The following is a 23,107-nucleotide window of genomic DNA, read 5'->3' as shown; positions in this document are numbered from 1 at the left end:
TGACATTGAAGTCACTGTTTGGTTTGGCTTGTTTTGGGTGTCTGGAACTTTCCCCTTCCTCTTGGGAATTGTTCTCCTGTATAGGAGCCACAAAACCCTCCCCTTTGGTATTGTGCCTGATAGGTGGGTCTGGCTTGAGAGGTGGAAGGCTCTGGTGTTTGCATTCGAAAACCTCCTCTGAATTGTGGCTTTCTAAATGTGCCTCTGACTTGTGGGGAGTAGAGCGCGCCCATGGCTTTGGCCGTATCCGTGTCTTTTTTTTAACTTTTCAATTGCTGTGTCCACTTCCGGCCCAAACAATTGTTCTTGGTTAAATGGCATGTTCAACACTGCTTGTTGGATTTCTGGCTTGAATCCAGAGCTTCTTAGCCATGCATGCCTGCGAATGGTTACCGCAGTGTTGACCGTTCGTGCTGCCGCGTCTGCTGAGTCTAGTGCGGACCTTATTTGGTTGTTGGATATTGCCTGTCCTTCTTCCACAACCTGCTAGGCACGTTTCTGGTGTTCTTTGGGCAAGTGTTGTATAATGTGTTGCATCTCGTCCCAGTGTGCCCTGTCGTAGCGAGCAAGTAGGGCTTGCGAATTAGCAATCCGCCATTGATTGGCTGCCTGTGCTGCCACTCGTTTGCCCGCTGTGTCAAACTTTCTACTCTCTTTGTCAGGCGGTGGAGTGTCTCCTGACGATTGAGAGTTTGCTCTCTTTCTTGCTGCTCCTACAACCACCGAGTCCGGTGTAAGTTGTTGTGTTATGAACACAGGATCCGTTGGGGGAGGCTTGTACTTCTTCTCCACCCTAGGCGTGATAGCCCTTCCTTTAACTGGCTCCTGGAATACTTGTTTTGCTTGTTTGAGATTACCCGGGAGCATTGGCAGACTTTGGTAGGAAGCATGGGTGGATGCCAAGGTGTTGAACAGGAAATCATCCTCTATTGGCTCCGAATGCATTGCTACATTGTGGAACGTAGCTGCCCTGGATAGTACCTGCGTATATGCAGTACTGTCCTCTGGAGGTGACGGCTTTGTCGGGTAACAATCCAGACTGTTATCCGATACTGGTGCATCATATAAGTCCCATGCATCAGGATCATCCTGTTTCATCCCTGTATGTGTGGGTGACTGCATTGGAGGTGTTCCCACTGGAGACAGTTGTGGTGAGTGTGGTGGGGAAGGTTGTGGTGAAAACCTTGGTGGTGGGGATTTTTCTCTAGCCACCTTCGCCTTCGGCTGCATTTCTGTCTCCTGAAATGCCAGTTTTCTTTTGGTCTTAATTGGAGGGAGAGTTTGTATTTTTCCAGTCTCTTTCTAGATATGCAACCTCCTTCGTGTATGGTCTGGTTCATCCATACTTATTTCCTGCTCAAACCTATGTCTTTCCTTCATTTGGCTGGAAAGTCCTTGCTCTTCTGTGTAAGAGCTTCTTTTCAGCTCCAAAGCTGCTTTTTTCGGTACCGATGTTTCAGAAAATGTCTTTTTCGGTTCCGATTATATTTTTCTCACTTTGGGTGAGTTGAACTCTCTGTGTCGAGATCGTTTGGTGCCGGAATCTCGACCGGAGTCGGAAGTCTTCGGCAAATCTCTGGCCTTTTTTCTGTGCCGATGTTTGGTCACCTTCTTTTCGATGGGTTAAGCCATGGCCTGCTGGCGGTGGCGTACCCTTGGCCTTATAAATCTTTGTGTGAGTTTTGGACAGGGCAGGTTTACTCACTGTTCGCTGCACCGTCGAGGTTCGGTCACTTTCGGATTCGTCCGAGTCCGATCCCTGGATGGAAATTCTTTCCTCCTCTCCGACGTCGAGTTGCTCTCTCGGTGTCGACGCCATTTGCAGTCTTCTCGCTCGTCGATCACGTAGGGTCTTTTTAGATCGAAATGCTCGACAAGCCTCGCAAGTATCCTCCCTGTGTTCTGGTGATAAACACAGATTACAGACCAGGTGCTGGTCTGTATAGGGATACTTCGAATGGCAATTTGGACAGAAGCGGAAGGGGGTCCGGTCCATTAGTCTTCGACGATGGATGTGGTCGGGCCGACCAGGCCCTGCTGAAGAATGGAAGCCCCGAAGGGCCACCGGAGCGCTCCTGCTGTCGGTGCCGATACAATAACACTAACCCAGTACCGAACAAGAACAATACCGTCGATTTTTTGATATTTACCTAACTTTCCCGATTCGAAATACGGAGCGAAGAGGAACACGTCCGAACCCGATGGCAGAAAGCAAACAATCTAAGATGGAGTCGACGCCCATGCGCAATGGAGCCGAAAGGGAGGAGTCCCTCGGTCTCGTGACTCGAAAAGACTTCTTAGAAGAAAAACAACTTGTAACACTCCGAACCCAACACTAGATGGCAGGATAATGCACAGCATGTGTATCTGCAGCTACACATGCCACCGAACATATACATATATATATATATATATATATATATATATATATATATATATATATATTTTAAAATACATAGAGAACAGTAAGTTATAAATCCAATTGCAAAAAGGTCTAGATTACTGAATTTCCTACCGCTCAATATCTAGTCAAGAGAAGACATCCCAGATGCTTTGTCATGCCCCGACAGTTCACCGAACTGCCTCAATTCACTGCTTAGTTCATTCCTCTATCATAGAGGCATTATGTAGATTAATACCTTCATTTTTATGATGTGCTGTATAAATGACAGAGCTCTTGATCCTGTTTCGATGATCAGTTTTTAGAAAACATTATTAACTATTAAAAAAAGACTATAACTAACCAATTGTTCGAGGTCTTTTACTGGCTCTGCAACTCATCCTTGAAAGAGTCTGAAACTATGAGGAAAGACAGCATGAAAGTAAATCCCTCACCCAAGTCGTCAGGTGGGATAGGAGTGTAACAGCCAACTCAATGTCCTGCTGTACTGGATGCAAGGGATAGGCTATGGCAACCTTTCCTTAAGGAAACAGACCACTGATAGTTTTGCTACATTAGTTTAGAAATCATTTCATAGCAATACTGATCATGATGGGTCACTGGAAAAATGTCTTTGGCAGGTTCTTATGACTGAACTACTGGTTTTATTGGTGCTACTGCACACAAACAGGTGGAATGTGTGCCCTTTCCTGTTCCTCCTACAGGAAGTCCACTCGCACTCAGCAGCTAATAATTAGCAGCAGCCTCACACACCGAGAGAGAGCATGAGTCAACAGGAGGAGAAGAGGAGTCAGGAAAAGTATGTGCTATGACAGGCCAGAAACAAAACAGATACTGCTTATTGGATAAACTAGGGTTTACTAACCAGTGCCCCGGCCTAAAGTAACCAGAATGGAGTAAGACTGGGAGCCCTGACTCGTGACCAAATGAGGGAGGCGAAGCTTATAGTACAGAGTGCAGTCATGCACTATTCCTATGGCTATTCCTAAGGCTGGAGATGCAAAGGGTAGGCCGTCAAGCTGTGGTAAAAGGGAGGTGACAAATTGCATTGTTAAATCTGCAGGACTGCAGGCTATTTTACCCAAGCTAAAAAAAGACAAAGGTGAAATAGAGGCGAAGCACAATGGTAGGAAACTTATAAACACAAAACAAGCAGGTACCAAGTAAGCTAATGAGAGAAAAAAGATGGTGAGGTGCGTACTTCCTAAGAGTCCTGAGAGCAAGAGGACTTAAATATATATGACGCACCTCTGCATGACTCAGACAGGTATGCAGTGTACAGGAGTGAATATGCCTTCAACGTAGGGAATGCTTAATGTGTTATTACACTGTTAAAACCTCAAACCTTTACCAAAATCATTAACTCCCATTGCACATATATGTATTATTAGTATTAGTATTTTATGCATTTAAATGAGACAATATTACCATCTAAATGTCCCAGGAAGCTATTTGCAATCCTAAATAAATTTTCTTCACATATGCTTTGATTTAATTTTTATGTGAGTTCTTCAACCTGATTTTAAGGATAATTTGAGTCATAATATTTTGGCACCTCGACAGAAATAATTAAAACATTTTAGGCCTTGTAAACAGCGAACCTTATTGACATAATACTGTTAGGAAATCACTAATGTCACAAAGTGGCATCATTCTGCAAATATTTTCTTTCTTTCAGTTTATACTTGCCTGCTCATTGCTAGTTGATGAAATACTGGATTCTGCCTCATCTAGACCCTTCTCTTCCATTTTGGGCTTCCAGAACCTTCCTTCACGAAGGAATCGTTGGTGCAGTTCCATCTCATCACATGCTTTTTTCCATCCCATGCTACGCTTTACATGCAGCTGATGCACATTGACTGTGATTTCCTGAATGTTCTCGGATGGAATCCATGCCCTTTAAGAAATGTTTGCAAAAAACATTTTTGAAAATCAGAAGAAATGCATTATTTGCTTTCATACAAAAGTTTTGAAAACAGAAACTTCAGAATCAAAATGTGAGAAACTCACGCACGCCCATAAACTTTCAGCTAGTGCCTAAGAGATGGCAAAGTACATACGTTAAAGTAAATTACTAGTAATTTTACTTCCCCATTACGGGTATCTTCCTTGCAGTCATTTTATTCATGAGTCCTGAATATCTCCCCCTGTACGCTGAATCTCAGAATACGTTTTCAATAGATTAAAGACTATTTTGTAACCGAAACAGATAGATGTAATAGTATTTGCTTTTACAATAAAATTTGTGAGTTGCTAAACCATGAAATAATTTTCTGTCACCATGAATATGAAAGACTAGGGCAGAAATTAGAAACAATGCAAAATATAGAAAACTGATGAAAAGAAATAAAGACAAAATTGATTTAAAAACAATTAGAAATACCCTATCAAGTAGCTGGTGTGGTGATTTGCATACATATTCCATTTTTGTTACTAGTTTGACTGATTCAGGTGTTTTTAGGTTATAAAGTCAAACATCAACTGTAGCCGCCAGGGCAAAACAAGCAAATACACCTTCACTGTACAACTTATTTTGTAAAAAGGATTAATAGGGCATGCCTTCTTTACCTACTACCTTAGGTAAATGTGTTGTAGTGTTTCCATTGTGGCAGAAACAGTTATCAGTGATTCACTCAATTACCTTTGATGATGATGACCAAAGAAGCGCACATCAACTTGATTTTCTTCTTTTTTCATTATCTTGGCAGGCCAAAATCCAAAACCTTTCATTTTGGCCCACACCAACTCATGCGTTGGAGTCTGCAAAGAAATGTTTAGAATTAGTAATGGAGAGGTTAAGATTAAATATGACATTTTTTGTACACACTTCAGTTACATGTAATGTTTCCAACACATTACAAAGTTCATTGTCCTGTTTAGTTTATCATTTTCACAATAATGTTTCTGGAATATCACATGTACCCAGATAAGGCATGCAAGTGGACTACATTATGGTTTGGAGCAAAAGGTTCAGACTGTTTGCTGCATCATTTATGTGTGAAGAAATCAAAATTCCTGAAAAGTGTACGCTCTTCTTTACTGGATCCAGGTATTTTAGCAGATAGCTTAAGCTGTCTGTGCCATAATTGAGACTGGATAGCTTACTAACCAGATGTCTTGGACTTTCAGTAGAAAAGCATGTCAATGCATATAATTTCTAAACAATATATTGTAGAAAATGTTGTAAGAGGAAACATTGTAACTGAGAAGTGTGCAAAAGTCAGTTCTATAGATTCACAGTTTCAGTCACTTATTTTATTTTAAACCATTGAAACGCAGGCATTGAGTTTATCAAGTGAAATTAAAGGTGACCTGTCAATATGAAGTCAATTGCCTATTCTGGAAACTTACAAATGCAAGTGCATACCAGTCTTATAACTGCAACAGGAGGAAAGCCATTTCTGTAGGCGCCTGTTAGGACTAACATCACCTAATCCGCTTTTTGCATTCATGAGGAGCTGGGCATTCCTTATATAGAGGATTCTAATAAGCTAAGCACCACTCCCCTCCTCTGCATTTCTGGGTAAACGAGCATGCTAGCTTTAATCATACAGTCATTCCTGTCTAGCCTGCGAGGGTGATAACATTTAATGGCTAAGCTATAGTAAGAATATTACCAAAACATTGAGCAGACCTGAATTGTTTACTTCCCCTCACTTGGGAGTTAGGGGAGATGCTGAAGGTGTCAAAAATGTATTTATGTCTTTTTCATACAGCAAATGAGGAACAGAAGAATATAAAAAAACATGAATGCGTACTGGAATGGACTATGTCATGATCCAAACCTGCAATGCAAGAGAATTTTATTTAGAATTTGTGAATACCCCATAAAGGAAGTTGATAGCCAAATTTCGGTCAAGCAATATTAAGAATTATCTGGGTTTTCCTCTGGACAATATGAATAAGTGTCTATTTTAATATGACCTTTTAATGAGGTCTCCCCTCAGCCTCCGACATATTTTCAGCCATTCAGCCTATAACTCTCCTCCTATTTATATACCTGCCTTGTTGACCCACTGCACCAAAAAATAATCCTTGAGAACATCCAATGATGCTGTAAAAATACCCACATAGAACAGGACACACCCTGAACATCGTTTTGTAAATATAAATTTTTATATTTGAAAATGGCCTTTCTGATGGATAGCTAGCCTTTCCACAGACTCCTCATCAGGAGTTCTTCCCTTTCCTTCAGGTTGGATCGAAAGATTTGTTTTAGCACGTGGAACTCAAAGGCACCAGACTGTGTTGATGTAATTCCAGCAGTAGATCAGCAAGATTTCTTCCCTGGAATTAACAAAGGAGATCTACTATGGCACCAACTGCCACTGGTGATGCCTGTACCTCTTAACTCTGCACTCCACTTACGACAAGAAAGAAGATGGACTAACAAAGATAAGAGGACAATTAGGAATCTGCAGGAGGATTAATATATCTATTAGAAAGTATAGTGTTGAAAATAAGTAACAATTTATTCTAATGGCCACTACTTTTTGCAGAGTCATCATTGTAAGCCACTCCCAAAGCAGCACTGCAAGAGTAGGTGGGAGAGAGCTCATTAACTGTTATTTTTTTTTTTTTTCACCATAAAATTCTAAATGATCAACCCGCCAAACTGTGGCATTCAATGCATTTGAATTAATGAAGTAGTGCTTATTTAAAGTCTGGATGGAGGACAGAGTAATGACTCTCTTGTAGAGCTTCCACTGAGGGATATTTCTTGGTCAGAATGCAGCAGTTCTGGATGCACAATGCCACTAGTCTCTTTACAAACCACACCACTCATCTTTGGACTAGTAATGCAAAATAATTATTGGTCATCAATAGAAAAGAATAGTTCTTTCCAGCTAAACTGGGCACTCCTCAATACTTGTTGGGATACATTAAGCCGGACAACACTCAGAGGGTATAGGCAGCGATTGCATCGAGAAGTAGATAAATCTGGCAAGCTTTTAGCGTGGATTCTGAAACGGGAGGTAGAGGCCCCTCCTATTCTGCATATTAGGAACGCTGAGGGTGAAATGCTCACGGGGCGCACGGACATCCTATGGGAATTAGCTGCGCACCTCCAGAGGTTATCGAGGGCTGGTGCTGTACTAGCTGAGGAAGGCGTGGGGGAGTTTCTACAGCAAATGCGGCTTCCGCACTTGGGCTCGGACAGTAGGGATGCTCTTGAGATTCCGATCACTGTAGAAGAGTTGGGTGAGGCAGTGGCTGCAATGGCAAAATCCAAATCTCCCGGTAGTGATGGTTTTCCTGTTGCATTGTATCAAGCGTTTTCCTCATCATTAAGGAAGAGGCTCCTGGAGGTCTTTGAGGACGCGCGAGTGCGTGGTATGTTGCCAGACACCATGCATCAGGGTATAGTGTGTTTGATGTTTAAGCTGGGGGGGGGGGGGGGGGAGGGGAGATTCCAGGTGACCCCTCCTCGTATTGCCCGCTTACCATGCTAAATAGCGATGTCAAGATACTCTGCAAGATTATAGCCACCCGGCTTCGTGGGGTGATTCAGGGTTTGGTCCACAATGTGGGTTTATCCCTGGTCATAGTAAGTCTTATAATCTGTGTCGATTGGCACATATTTTGCACAAGACCAAAGGTGCGGAGACAGAATTGGCTCTGGTGTCTCTTGATTTGGAAAAAGCCTTTGACACAGTTGAGTGGAAATATCTTTTGGAGGTCTTGCAGGGCATGGGGTTTGGCCCCAGGTTTTGTGCTTGGGTTTGGCTGCTGTATACTGCTCCAACTGCTCAAGTAAGAGGGGGGGGGGGGGGGGAGTTATTGAATACCTGGGAGATAGGCAGGGGTACACGAAAGGGATGCCCGCTCTCGCCTCTTCTGTTTGCTATAGCGGTGGAGCCTCTAGCGATCGGGCTTCGTATGGAGCTGGTACTGTGGGGGATTCCAGTGGGACAATCCACACATGTAATTTCCATGTATGTCGATGATGCATTGGTTTATGTACGGGATCCCCGCGTCTCGGTGCCAATGCTGCTGCAGAGGCTGGATGCTTTTGGGGCGGTCTCTGGTTTTAGGATCAACATGAAGAAGTTGCTCCTGTTCCCTTTGGGGTCCCTCATTCGGGTTCCACAGGCTGAGTTACCTGAGGCGGGCTTCAGTGGGAGATGGGAGAGTTTCAGGTAATTGGGTATATGGGTCACTCATTCTGTGGCTGCGAATGATAAACACAATGTCAAGCGATTAGTGACGAGCCTGGAACTCTTGGTATCCTTTTGGAATAGGTTGCCTCTCTCAGTGATGGATCGGGCAGCAGTGGCAAAGATGGTGTTCCTGCCCCCAGTGTTTATACCTGGTACAGAAATCTTTGTATCCTTTGACAGTGCCGCTTTTTTGTCGTTTGGACAATCTGCTGATTCCTCTAGTGTGGCCCGGTCGGCGGAGCAGGGTGACATTGTCTGTGTTGCAGGGGGATCTTGAGAGGGGTGGACTGGCGATTCCCAACATCAGATATAACTATTAAGCAGCACATTTGTAATGTGCTGCCAAATGGATGACGGACGCTAATAGCTGGTAGAAGAGGTATGCTGGTATGTGTGGTGGGCGGTCAATAGTGAATATACGGATGTCGGGGGTAGATCTGAACCCGCCGCGCCATACCTGGCCAGGCTACTGCTGGGATCTGGGAGCAGGTAGTTAAATATGTACTCAGAAAAGACCCTTTTGATAGGCAGCTGAAGATATGAGATCTGGCCCCATTTCGGGATATGGAGAGGTCAATGTCGGTAGAGGCCAGGAGACTGGGAGGATATGAGGTGGCTGGTGATCTTTATCCTAATGGTGAGTTTCAATTCTTTATTGACGCTTAGGATCTGTTTGATCTGGGTCCTGGTCAGTGTCTGCAATATGCAAAAATCGAGTGTGTGGCACGTGAGATTTGGGGCGGTTTTGTGGTCGCTCCTAGGGCATACTCGGTACTGAACGGTTTGATTAATTGGGGTGACGGGACGCACTTGGTTACTCTGTTTTATAAAGCTCTACGGGAGGATCAACCGGGTGTGTCAGACGTAGAGCATGGGAATCTGATTTTGGGGAGCCCATAGGTGCGAACGTTGGTGCAAACGGTGTCGTGTAGTAACACGTTCAAGCTGTTGCATTTTAACTTTGTACACAGAACGTATCTCACACCCTGTCGACTGAATAGGGTTGACCCGAACCGTAGAGCGTGCTGCCCTAGATGTGGTGAATTTGGTGCTTCCTTCCTACACCTGGCCTGGACTTGCAGGGCGGTATATGACTTTTGGCAGGAAGTGGTTGCAGTGATTTAGGAGGACACACGACTGGTGTTGGTGGCAATCCCGACTACCTGTATCCTGGGAGTGGTGCGTAAGCCAAGGGGGAAGGGAGTTGTGTATAAACTGGTGCAGCTACAGTTGGTACTGGCCAAGCGTAGAGTAGCAATTGGTTGGATAAGCACTCGGAATCCAATGATTTCCAGTTGGCTGCGAGATCTACTGGAGTGGGGAGCGGCAGAGGAGCAGCATATGCGCTTCACACACAGTGATGATAGGGCACTCACTGATGTGGAGGCTTGTGGTACATTGCTGGTGCGGTTCACCGGTGCGGAAGATGTAAGCTCTATAAGCAGCAATGAGTATGAGGGCTGTGGGGATACACACCTCCCCCTATGAATAGGTGGTGACCAATTTTGGTTTCGATATGCTCCTACATGCATAAGTTGTTTAAAGCCTGGTCTAATAAGGTTATGGGATGGGAAGGTGGGATAAAGGATAAGATCTGTATAGTGGTTATGACTCTCTCTTGACTTGAATTCTGGTGTATATGCCCTCTGGTACTCTTACGTAATGAAGATGTATTGTCTTGCTGTAACCTGCACTGTACTGCAAGTTTTTGCTAAACTTAATTCAAAACTTAATAAACTTAATAAAAACAGTTAAAAAAATAAATAAACTGGGCACTCCTCTACTGTCCAGTGGGTGAAGCCCCTCTACCATCTTTGATGGATGTTCATGTGAGGGGAAAAAAAGAAGGTTGAATGGTCCTCACTGCAAATTACTTTTGAGGAGAAAAATAATTTCAATCTCATAACGTCACAATGTGGATCAATGATGAAACAGGAACCTTATTCCAGTGGACAAATGAATGCCAAAATGGTGCCCTCTGTGGCTCTTAACTGTGCCTAGGTTGAGGCATTCTCTAGCAAAGGAGATGGCAAGTTCAGTGACAGTAACAATATATGGTTTACGCCAAAATGTCCTGAATTCAAAGGTACCCCTGTTAGGCACAGAACCCGTTTTACATCAGGCACATCACCTTCTTAAAGTCAAAGACCTCAGCCTGGCCTTGAGAATTTCCTTATGGAGTTTCGGCTCATCCTTGTAGGCTTCAATTGAAGTTAATTTCCTCTAACGACTGAAAGCTTAACAAATGAGTAATTCCTGTGAAGTATCAGGGACAGCAAAACTTTTGGTAGGAACACAATTTCATCAATGGCCCTTTGCAGCACTGGCCCTAGCACTATTGTGGAAACAAAGACAACTCTAAAGTGCAGTAGACCACCAGTCCTCTTCCCCTCAGTGTGTTCAAATTTATGGTATAAAATGAGACATAAGTGGGAAAACTAAGAAATACTCATCCCTAGCACATTTTAAACAACAAACAGGTCCTCAACTGAGAGAAAATAAATGTATTTACGTGTCACAATATGACATAAAAACCCATAAAAGGGGAAACACATTGAAAAAGATCTATAAAATGCCACACTAAAGAAATAAGGGTGGGAAACGCAGATGAAAGGGCAGAGCTCTGAGTTCTAAGAATCTTTCCAAAAATGTAGGAAAAAAAAGATTTGAGGGGTCAATCATGACTGTGTTAGGATTGTGACTATCCATGGTCACCCCTAAAGTAACAGAGTAGTTTTTTCTCTATGCAGGGATGAATGTGTATCAAGTCAATTTCCTATCATTTCTATATTTTAAGAAAGAGAAAATGAAAATGAGGCAAGGGCAAAATCACTGCCACATCAATGTAAAGCTTATTTTGTTTTTCTAACAGAAGTGTTGATATTGTCATATATAGTTCTTTTCAAAAAGACTAAAAGTAACAGAAAATGGGAAGTCACATAGGCATCCTTTTTAGCGTTATATTCAAACATATTGTTTCCAATTAACAAAGGTATTGCAAGATTCCGGAGGTGGACAGATCTTTTCAATGATTAATTGTATTAAAGAGGGTCTGATACTAGAGAACAAGTTATCCACATTTGGTCACATACTTTATAAGTAGTGGTTCTTAACCTGTGTTCGAGGAATCCTTAAGGGTCTGTAACACTTACTCACGGGGTCCACAACTGCTTAGACAATTAAATAATATTAATTCATGATGTGCACATAAATAAAGAAGCAAACTTTAAAACTCAAACTTTTGAAATGCTCTGTAAATGAATTTGAGGCTAAAAATTAAGTTGGTATCCTCATATTGGTTTGTGGGAGCAGTGCAAGTGTATCAAATAGACTACAGTATGCACTATGGGTGGCCTCAATTGAATTTAGAAAAGCTCCAACCTTCCCATTCAAATTAACATGTTGAGTTTTTTAAATATATTTATTTGTGAATTAAAATAGTTCATCATTTGTGTATGTGTTTGATGAATGTTTGTTTCCATATTTTTGTGTATTGTTTTGAGGTTCAAATCATTGAAATTTCTTATACCGTGGTCCCCCAGGTTCCAGTAATGATTACGTGGGGGGTCGGACAGCAGTCAAAAGGTTAATAGCCACTGTTATAAAGGATATGATGGCTCCACCACATTCCTTAATACATACAACCTCTTTCTAAGCACCAGACTGTGCCCAGAATGTTTTTTTCAGGTGGTCTTCCTTGCCAGCATTCAGTGGTGCAGACCAGCACGGACAGTGCAATATTGCTTCTCCACCAGAAATTAGTAAAATATTGTATGTGATACTACTCTCAGGGAATGTTAGTACTATTTTCTCCATACCCAGAGAATAAGAATGCAGACCAATATACTAATATCAATTTTGTTAAGCCTCGAAATGTTGCTTTATATAGCTTTGTGTCTGCACATCTGGTGGCAGTAGCTGAGCCAAAGCTGGAGTAGCTATGGAGCTACTTAGTGATGTAGGGAGATACTAGGAAGAGAAAGATTTCCAGAACCTAACTGGAGGCTTTCAAAAAAACAAGAAAAACTATGAGAAGACAGAGTATTCATCAAAAAGTTGGCAGAGACAATAAACGTATTTTTCTTCTGGGTACGTCTTCCAAAACATTTTTTAGCTTTAGAAAAAAACCCTTACAGTCGTATTACCAGCATAGGGTCTGAAGAAGGGGTGTGAAATTAAAATTTGAAGGACTGATCTGGTGCAATGACAGTCATGCGACCTTGGGCGTCAAAGCAATAATGCTTCATGATGGTCTAGGAAGAAGCCCAATTTGGCGCACAACATACATCCCTGACTGAATGCTATAGACAAAACTGAGTAAGATACCACAGCACTACCTGAAAGTCCCTTAATGCCCTATGACGGGTTCTTGCGAGGTAGAGGATAATAGATCTTGACATGAACAATATGGCACTAGGAAATGGACCAGCAGTGCCAACAAACACTGATTGACCTCCAGTTCCATCTCCATCCCATCTATAAAGAAACTGAGGGCCCTTTGGGTCCCATTGACTCAATCTCTTCTCAACTCTGAAGAGAGGAAAAGGAGGGAATCCTGGAAGACTGCCACAAATGGAATGAGAGAACAATGTTAGTCACAATATGTGCATAATGTGGAGAACCAACTTATCTTGCAAGAAAATTATATAAAGATAATTTACAGAGAGTGCTTGCAGATCATGGACCATTTCTGTGGATGGTAACAACAAGAAGAAAAAACATCTTTTAAGCGGAACAGCCCGACTGAGCAACTCTGCATCAGCTTGAATGGTGAAACCATAAATATTTTTAATGAAATTCAAATCCTACTGCAGCATTACAAAGGAAAAAGAAGAGAATAAAAAACAGACGGAGAGTAATTTAAACAATGGATGTTGATCTAGTAAACATATAAAGCTGATAAAGGAGGCAAGTATCTCTTAACGGTAACTATCCTATGACACTACGGGGCTAAAACAATGCAAAATGCTAAACATCAGAAACATTGCTCCTAAAGGAGTCTAAAAGTCTGGAAGAAAATAAAGCCACTAATTGTGCCCACCACCCTGCGGAGAACAACTTTGTCGAAGACTGCAAAGCTGCCAGAATCACATCTGCTCCCTCAGGAAGAGAGATTAAACAAGCAGGAGGTACCCCTACTACCTCTTTCAATACAATGGTACGAAGTTTGAATGTTTGAAAGAGACCCACCCCCTCCTCTCTGACAGAAGATCCACTGAAGGGAACACAATGGGTGCCAACAACTCTAAATACTTTAAATTCCTTGCCCTATCTGATGCGAGCAGGATCATTCAAGCACAGACTCTCCGTTTTTTAAATAACTTAAGAAATACTCAGGACTGGGAAACAAGTAGTACATGGCTAAGCCCGATAGCATCAGCAACACTTTCTGCAGGACTTTTGGAAAGAGCACTGCAGAGTACAGAACAAGGTGCACTTGGCATTCTCTAAGGACGTTAAAGATGTCCACCTGTTGCAATCCTCACTCAGTGAAGACCATGAGCACCAACCCTGGAATAAAGTCATAATACATTGTGCTAGTGTTGTCTGTAAAAATCTGACCTGCTCTCTATTTTATATTAGGTGATAAGGCCTTTAGAGCAAGGTGGATACTCTGCAATTCAAGAAGACTGATAAACAGATGTTCCTCATACATATGACCTCGGCCAATCTAAAGTAGAAATACTCGTCACCACATTCACCTTAGTGAGGGGGAAGTGGGGACAATGTGACCAGCCACAAATCAAGCTTGCATAACACCTCAGGAAAGGTAGTCACCTCTTCTAATAGGCCCGCACAGGTGCTGAAACTAATAAAACCAAAGGCAGCACTGCCAAATCTTAATTCTCCACCTCCCACAGGAAACAAGAAGATTGCATGAAGTATTAAGGCCCAGAAACCTGAGGGCCACCAGGATGGCTGAATAGCCTTTGGATGAAATGTGGGCTCAAAGCCTGAATGTCCCCTGTCTAATCTGAGTAAACATTGTTGATAAAAACAAATGTGTCCAGATCTACACAAATGAATATGATGGCTGCAGGAGTTATCTTGGAAGATTCATTGAAATCCTAAATGGTGGAGACATTTTGTTGTCACGAAAATGTGGTTGACATACAGCTGAGAGGCAAATTTGAAATCAGCTCCTGCCATAATTTATTCTAACTTAATTAATAAAGCCTAAAATGTCAAGGACATTTTTTAAGTTGTATAAGATTTTACGGACCCAAAATGTATTTCATCCACTTTGGACACTAGTGCTCTGTTGTGTTCTCAATTCAGCACTTTTTATAGAGCCAAAATAAAAACTACAGGACAATTTGTCCAAGACTTTAAATGTGTCCCTCCGGCTTGATGAGAGGGATTCAGTTCCCAAAATAAATTGTAACAATTTATTCCCCCCCACTATAAACAAATTAGAGGGCCTCTCTAGCGCAAACAAAACCGGCTCTCCGTTGGATCCTCTTTCTTCCCTTATGATCCGAGTGATAGGCAGCAACCTGGCCCCTATGTATCAGGAGCTCTTTGCAACCGCTTTACATTTTGGAATAGATCCCCCTGCCTGGAAAAAAGCGAGTGCTATTCCTATGTTAAAGAAACCCAATGTGGATCCAAATATGCTGTCCAATTTCAGACCTATTTCTCTGCTTCCTGGGGTTTCTAAGATCATTGAAAAAACTGTTAATACCCAGCTGATGTCTGTTCTGGAATCCTCAAAACTTTTTCTTTCCTCTCAGTCTGGCTTTAGGGCCCAATATAGTATAGAAAACTTATGGAAATTACAGACTCCATTGTGTTAGCTTTGGATGCTGACCAGATGCTGCCTTATGTTTATGTGATCTTTTAGCGGCTTTTGACACAATCTCACATGAAATTCTGTTACACTGTTTAACCCATATGGGAGTTCAGGCGAAGGCCTTGCCCTGGTTAGGCTCCTTTATGAAGGAGAATGAGCCAGCAGTTTGGCTTAAGCTGTTTGTGTCTGCAGCTAACGCTATCAAGTATGGTGTGCCTCAGGGACTTGCCTTGAGTCCTACTCTCTTTAATATCTATTTGACTCCACTGGCGTATCTCAACTGGTGTATCTCATTTAGTACTACGACATCCATGTTGTCTTCTATGCGGATGACACCCAATTACTGCCGTCTTAAAACAACAACGAACCGGAAGCTAAATATAAATTTACAGCCTGTTTTTCAGCAGTTATAGGCTGGCTCCGGAACAATTCTTTACAATATAATCCAGGTAAAACTGAGATCTTGCTTTCTGGAGCTGAACCCCTACCTGGATGGTCTGGAGCATGGCCAACTTGTTGTACGACACCTCTGGCTTCCACAGAGCAGGCCAGAAACCTAGGGTTCGATTTCTTGTTACCGGATTCAGTCACATTGGTTGCCAGTTAAGTAAAGGATCATCTTCAAGACATTAACCCTTGCACATGCAGCGTTTTAGAACACTGGTCTTTTTTATTTGCAAAAAATGTTAACTGCCTACTGTCCACGGAGAGCCTTAGGTTCCCAATCCACTTATCTTCTGAATATTCCCTTCATTAGAAGGAAGAAGTGGAGCAGCTCTTCTTGCTCTGTTTTACCTTCCAAATACTGGAACGATCTTCCTCTCTCTCAGAAATATTCCAGAAAAGTCTAAGTTCCAGAAACAACTGGAAACTCAACTATTTAGGAAATAGGAAAGCACCTGTCTTCGTTGGCAGTTTCTGTGCATAGTGCTGGGACACTCTTGAGGAAGCTGTGCGTTTTACAAAACCTATCATCCATTCATTCATTCAAGCCCTCTTGTACCAGCCAGTCATGCAAAAATCGAAATACTAACAATTTGAACTGCAAAGATATGCAGCCACAACTTCCAAACCTTTGTAAAAAATCATTTGTGGAACCGTAAACTGATAGTGGTCCAAACATGCACAAATCTCAGATTATGCCTCTGAAAATACTGAATCACAATGTAGGAATAGATGCCCAGCAGGTCAAAGACATCATCCACGGCTGGTGCTAAATAGTCTTCAGGACCCAATTTGGAGTAAGAGTTACAAATTGGTCCTTTCTTAAGAAGAAGTTGGGCATCCTCAGATGCAATATAGACCTAAGCCACCATCCTTCTAGGCATCAGGAAAAATTATAAGTAGGACTCCAGAATTAAAATGTCACTTACCCAGTGTACATCTGTTCGTGGCATCAGTCGCTGAAGATTCACATGTTGTGCATAGCCCGCCATCTGGTGTTGGGTCGGAGTGTTACAAGTTGTTTTTCTTCGAAGAAGTCTTTCGAGTCACGGGACCGAGGGACTCCTCCTCTTTGTCTCCATTGCGCATGGGCGTCGACTCCATCTTCGATTGTTTTCCCCGCAGAGGGTGAGGTAGGAGTTGTTTGTTAGTAATAGTGCCCATGCAATGGAGTGAATAAGTATGTACCTATTTAAGATTTAATATATTTACAAATGTACAAAGTTGAAGCTAACTTCCAAACGGCTACAGGCTCCCGGGGAGGTGGGTGGGCACATGTGAATCTTCAGCGACTGATGCCACGAACAGATGTACACTGGGTAAGTGACATTTTCAGTTCGATGGCATCTGTCGCTGTAGATACACATGTTGTGCATAGACTAGTAAGCAGTTATCTCCCCAAAAGCGGTGGCTCAGCCTGTAGGAGTGGAAGTAGTCTGAAATAAGGTTCTTAGTACGGCTTGACCTACTGTGGCTTGTTGTGCGGATAGCACGTCTACACAGCAGTGCTTGGTAAATGTGTGAGGCGTAGACCATGTGGCTGCCTTACATATTTCGTGCATTGGAATATTCCCTAGGAAGGCCATGGTAGCGCCTTTCTTTCTGGTTGAGTGTGCCCTTGGTGTAATGGGCAGTTGTCTTTTTGCTTTAAGATAGCAGATTTGGATGCACTTAACTATCCATCTGGCTATACCCTGTTTCGATATTGGGTTTCCTGCATGAGGTTTTTGAAATGCAATAAACAGTTGTTTAGTTTTCCTGATGTTTTTAGTTCTGTCGATGTAGTACATTAGTGCCCTTTTGACGTCTAATGTATGTAGTGCCCTTTCAGCTATGGAATCTGGCTGTGGGAAGAACACTGGTAGCTCTACCGTTTGATTTAGGTGGAACGGTGAAATAACCTTTGGCAAAAAATTTGGATTGGTCCTTAGGACTACTTTATTTTTGTGTAGTTGGATAAAAGGTTCTTGTATTGTAAACGCCTGAATTTCACTTACTCTTCTTAGAGATGTGATGGCGATGAGAAATGCAACTTTCCAGGTTAGGAATTGTATTTCGCAAGAATGCATAGGTTCAAAGGGTGGACCCATGAGTCTTGTTAAGACGATGTTGAGGTTCCATGAAGGAACGGGTGGTGTCCTTGGTGGTATAATTCTTTTGAGGCCTTCCATAAACGCTTTAATGACAGGTATCCTAAATAGTGAAGTTGAATGGGTAATCTGCAGGTATGCAGATATTGCTGCGAGGTGTATTTTAATGGAAGAGAAGGCCAGGGTCTATTTTTGTAAGTGTAGTAAGTAACCCACTACATCCTTTGGAGATGCGTGTTATGGTTGAATTTGATTATGATGGCAGTAGCAAACAAACCTTTTCCATTTGCTTGCATAGCAGTGTCTAGTGGATGGTCTTCTAGCTTGCTTTATGACTTCCATACATTCTTGTGTGAGGTTTAAGTGTCCGAATTCTAGGATTTCAGGAGCCAGATTGCTAGATTCAGCGATGCTTGGTTTGGATGCCTGATCTGTTGTTTGTGTTGTGTTAACAGATCTGGCCTGTTGGGCAACTTGACGTGGGGTACTACTGATAGGTCTAGCAGTGTTGTGTACCATGGTTGCCTTGCCCATGTTGGTGCTATCAGTATGAGTTTGAGTTTGTTTTGACTCAATTTGTTTACTAGATATGGAAGGAGAGGGAGAGGGGGAAAAGCGTACGCAAATATCCCTGACCAGTTTATCCATAGGGCATTGCCTTGAGACTGCCTGTGTGGGTATCTGGATGCGAAGTTTTGGCATTTTGCGTTCTCCTTTGTTGCAAATATGTCTATTTGAGGTGTTCCCCAACGTTTGAAGTAAGTGTTTAGAATTTGGGGGTGAATTTCCCATTCGTGTACCTGTTGGTGATCTCGAGAGAGATTGTCTGCAAGTTGATTCTGGATCCCTGGAATAAACTGTGCTATTAGGCGAATGTGGTTGTGAATTGCCCATTGCCATATTTTTTGTGCCAGAAGGCACAGCTGTGTCGAGTGTGTCCCCCCTGTTTGTTTAGATAATACATTGTTGTCATGTTGTCCGTCTTGACAAGAATGTATTTGTGAGTTATGATTGGTTGAAATGCTTTTAATGCTTGGAAAACTGCTAGTAGTTCGAGGTGATTTATATGCAGCTTTCATTGATGTACATCCCATTGTCCTTGTATGCTGTGTTGATTGAGGTGTGCTCCCCACCCTGTCATGGAAGCATCTGTTGTTATCACGTATTGTGGCACTGGGTCTTGGAAAGGCCGCCCTTTGTTTAAATTTATATTGTTCCACCATAGAAGCGAGAGGTATGTTAGGCGGTCTATTAACACCAGATCTAGAAGGCGACCCTGTGCTTGTTACCATTGTGATGCTAGGCACTGTTGTAAGGGCCTCATGTGTAGTCTTGCGTTCGGGACAATGGCTATGCATGATGACATCATGCCTAGGAGTTGTAATATCATCTTCGCCTGTATTTTTTGTGTTGGATACATGCGTTGTATAATCTTTTGGAAATTTTGAACCCTTTGTGGACTTGGAGTGGCTATTCCCCTCGTTGTGTCTATTGTCGCTCCTAGGTATTGTTTTATTGCACGGCAGAATGTGTGATTTCGCATAGTTGATGGTGAAACCGAGTTTGTAGAGGGTTTGTATGACCTGATCTGTGTGGTGTGAGCACCTTGTCAGTGAGTCGGTTTTGATTAGCCAGTCGTCTAGATACGGGAATACGTGTATTTGCTGCCTTCTGATGTGTGCAGCCACTACTGCTAGGCATTTTGTGAAGACTCTTGGTGCAGTTGTTAAACCGAACGGCAATACTTTGAATTGGTAATGTATTCCTTTGAATACGAACCTTAGGTATTTTCTGTGAGACGGATGTATTGGTATGTGGAAATACGCGTCTTTGAGATCTAAGGTTGTCATGTAATCTTGTTGCTTTAGCAATGGTAACACTTCCTGTAGCGTGACCATGTGAAAGTGTTCTGATTTGATGTATGTGTTTAGTGTTCTGAGGTCTAGGATTGGTCTCAGTGTTTTGTCCTTCTTTGGTATTAGAAAGTACAGTGAGTAAACCCCTGTATTTGTTTGTGTATCTGGTACCAGTTCTATTGCGTTCTTTTGCAGTAATGCTTGAACTTCTATTTCTAGGAGGTCCGAATGTTGTTTTGATATATTCTGTGATTTTGGTGGTATGTTTGGAGGGATTTGTAGAAATTCTATGCAATAACCATGTTGGATAATTGCTAAGACCCAAGTGTCTGTTGTTATTTTCTCCCACGCTTGGTAATACTGACTTATTCTTCCCCCCACTGGTGTTGTGTGGAGGGGATGAGTGACGTGTGAGTCACTGTTTGGTTGTAGGTGTTTTGGGGCTCTGAAATTTTCCCCTGCTTCTAGGGAATTGTCCTCCTCTGTATTGGCCCCGAAAGCCTCCCCCTTTAGTACTGTCCCTGGTAGGTGGACGGTGCTGAATGTGAGGTACTGGCTTGTGTGGCTTGACCCCGAAACCCCCCTCTAAAGGTTGTCTTGCGGAAGGTGTTGAAAGTGCCTCTGCTCTGCGGGGAGTAGAGCGCGCCCATGGCTTTTGCAGTGTCAGTGTCCTTTTTTAGCTTCTCAATTGCCGTGTCCACTTCAGGTCCGAACAATTGTTGCTCCTTGAATGGCATATTGAGCACCGCCTGCTGTATCTCTGGTTTAAAACCAGATGTTCGTAGCCACGCGTGCCTTCGTATGGTTACTGCCGTGTTAATTGTTCTCGCTGCTGTGTCCGCTGCATCCATAGAGGAGCGTATCTCGTTATTGGAGATGTTTTGGCCCTCCTCAACCACTTGTTTCGCCCTCTTTTGTAGTTCTGTGGGTAGATGCTCAATGAGGTGTTGCATCTCGTCCCAGTGGGCTCTGTCATAGCGCGCTAGGAGCGCTTGAGAGTTAGCGATGCGCCACTGGTTTGCAGCCTGTACTGCGACCCTTTTACCGGCTGCATCGAACTTGCGGCTCTCCTTATCTGGGGGTGGTGCATCGCCCGATGTGTGAGAGTTTTCTCTCTTGCGAGCTGCCCCTACCACAACCGAATCTGGTGGCAGTTGTGAGGTGATGAAAGCTGGGTCGGTGGTAGGTGCTTTATATTTCTTTTCCACCCTCGGTGTTATTGCCCTTCTCTTGACAGGCTCTTTGAATATGTCCTTTGCGTGCCTTAGCATTCCTGGGAGCATAGGCAGACTTTGGTAGGTGCTATGTGTGGAAGAGAGGGTGTTGAAGAGGAAGTCATCCTCGACAGGCTCCAAGTGTAGAGACACGTGGTGGAACTCTGCTGCTCTAGCCACCACTTGTGAATATGCCGTGCTGTCTTCTGGTGGTGAGGGCTTTGTAGGATACGCCTCTGGACTGTTGTCCGACACTGGGGCGTCGTATAAGTCCCAAGCATCTTGGTCCTGGTCACCTTGGCTTAAGGTGGTGTGAGCCGGTGAATGTGACGGAGTCTGCGCCGGTGAAATGTGAGCTACAGGTGGAGGAGAGGGTGGCGGAGTTACCTTCTTGACCAGTTTTGTTTGTGGTGCTTGTTCTTGTTGGAATTCAAGTCTCCTCTTCCTCCTAATAGGGGGAAGGGTGCTTATTTTCCCTGTTCCACTCTGTATAAAAATCCGTTTTTGAGTGTGGTCCACCTCGGTGGATTGTAATTCCTCCTCGAATCTATGCTTTCGCATTTGAGAGGACAGTGATTGTTCCTCTGAATAGGAACCGGTAGTTGGCTCGGTTGCGGGTCGTTTTGGCACCAAAACTATGTCCACGCTCTTTTTCGGCTCCGAGGCGACTCTTCTCTTTTTCGGAGTCGAACCCTCTCGGCGTCGATCCTCCTCGGTGCCGCTGTCTCTGCGTCGAGCAGCTTCGGCTCCGCTATCTCGGCGTCGATCTTTGTCGGCAGCACTATCTCGGTCCCGAGATGGCTGGGTGCCTGTGTCTCGACCCGAGTCGGACGATCTCGGCACTATTTCGGCCTTCTTCGGTGCCGATGGTCGGTCACCGATTTTATGGGTTGAGCCATGGCCTGATGGCAGTGGCGTCCCCTGGGCCTTGTCAGTTTTCTTATGTGCTATCTTCGACGTCTTACTCACTGTTTCATGGTCGTCGAATTCGTCCGAGTCCGATTCATGGATCGAGAAGGCTTCTACTTCTTCTTGTTCCTCGAATTCTCGGTGTCCTGTCGGCGTGGATGCCATTTGCAGTCTTCTGGCTCGGCGGTCACGGAGCGTTTTTCGGGACCGGAACGCACGACAGGCCTCACAAGTTTCTTCCCTGTGCTCGGGCGACAGGCACAGGTTACAGACCGAATGTTGGTCTGTATATGGGTATTTGTTGTGGCATTTAGGACAGAATCGGAACGGGGTCCGTTCCATCAGCGTCGATGTCACACGCGGTCGGGCCGACCAGGCCCCGACGGGGGATCGAAAACTACCCCGTAGGGCAACGGAGATGTTATCCTATCGATTCGATGTTGATGCTATCTAATCCGATCCCGAACGCAACAATACCGACGTAATTTTCCGATTTTAAGCTAACTTTCCGTTCCGAAACCCGGAGCGAAAGGAACACGTCCGAACCCGATGGCGGAAAGAAAACAATCGAAGATGGAGTCGACGCCCATGCGCAATGGAGACAAAGAGGAGGAGTCCCTCGGTCCCGTGACTCGAAAGACTTCTTCGAAGAAAAACAACTTGTAACACTCCGACCCAACACCAGATGGCGGGCTATGCACAACATGTGTATTTACAGCGACAGATGCCATCGAACATATATTTTCCTCCAGGACAGTTTCAATAGCACCGTTGCCACGTTCTGCAAGAAACTACAGCAGAATCTGGGCATGCACAGTGAGGGTTAAATAGCTGATAGGTAGGGGGTGTGGCCATGCAGTCGACCAAGATGCCCGATGGCAGTGAAGCTCAGCCACCTGTAACCATCATCGGGGGTCGGAGCAGGCCCTTTCCACATAATGATCATCCTGAAGGGGGCAGTGAGATGGGAGCCACCACTCGCCACCTTTGGGATGCTTTTCCTGGCAAGGGGATTGTGCGGGAGACGATGTTCAAGACCTGCGGCCCAGCCCATCCTCAAAGGGCCTGTGGTGGGCTACCAAGCCCCTGCCGGACCGCCTGTGCCTCTCATCCCACCTCCACATCTTGTGGAAATGATGCAACGCCCCCCGTTTGTTCCTGGAGCCATAGTTGATTTCACCTCACGCCCGGGCCTAAGGCGCTGTTGCCATGATGTGGATGCCTGGTCTGCACATCCAC

The 23,107-nt window shown here is 43.8% G+C and overlaps 1 protein-coding gene across 2 annotated transcripts in view; it reads right to left on the bottom strand.

Annotated features, from left to right (window-relative positions):
• ZMYND11 (zinc finger MYND-type containing 11) overlaps window positions 1-23,107 on the bottom strand; it is a 572,905-nt gene that overhangs the window by 320,691 nt on the left and 229,107 nt on the right. For both annotated transcript variants that reach the window (XM_069211170.1, XM_069211171.1), the window contains exons 11-12: window positions 5,043-5,161; window positions 4,091-4,298 (exon numbers count right to left, since the gene is read on the bottom strand). In XM_069211170.1, the coding sequence (XP_069067271.1) occupies window positions 4,091-4,298; window positions 5,043-5,161 (327 nt within the window). The remainder of the gene's footprint in view (window positions 1-4,090; window positions 4,299-5,042; window positions 5,162-23,107) is intronic.

The sequence above is a fragment of the Pleurodeles waltl genome, chromosome 10 (assembly GCF_031143425.1).
Source record: "Pleurodeles waltl isolate 20211129_DDA chromosome 10, aPleWal1.hap1.20221129, whole genome shotgun sequence".
In the NCBI taxonomy this organism is placed as follows: domain Eukaryota; kingdom Metazoa; phylum Chordata; class Amphibia; order Caudata; family Salamandridae; genus Pleurodeles; species Pleurodeles waltl.
This window is presented reverse-complemented; position numbering and strand designations above follow the sequence as displayed.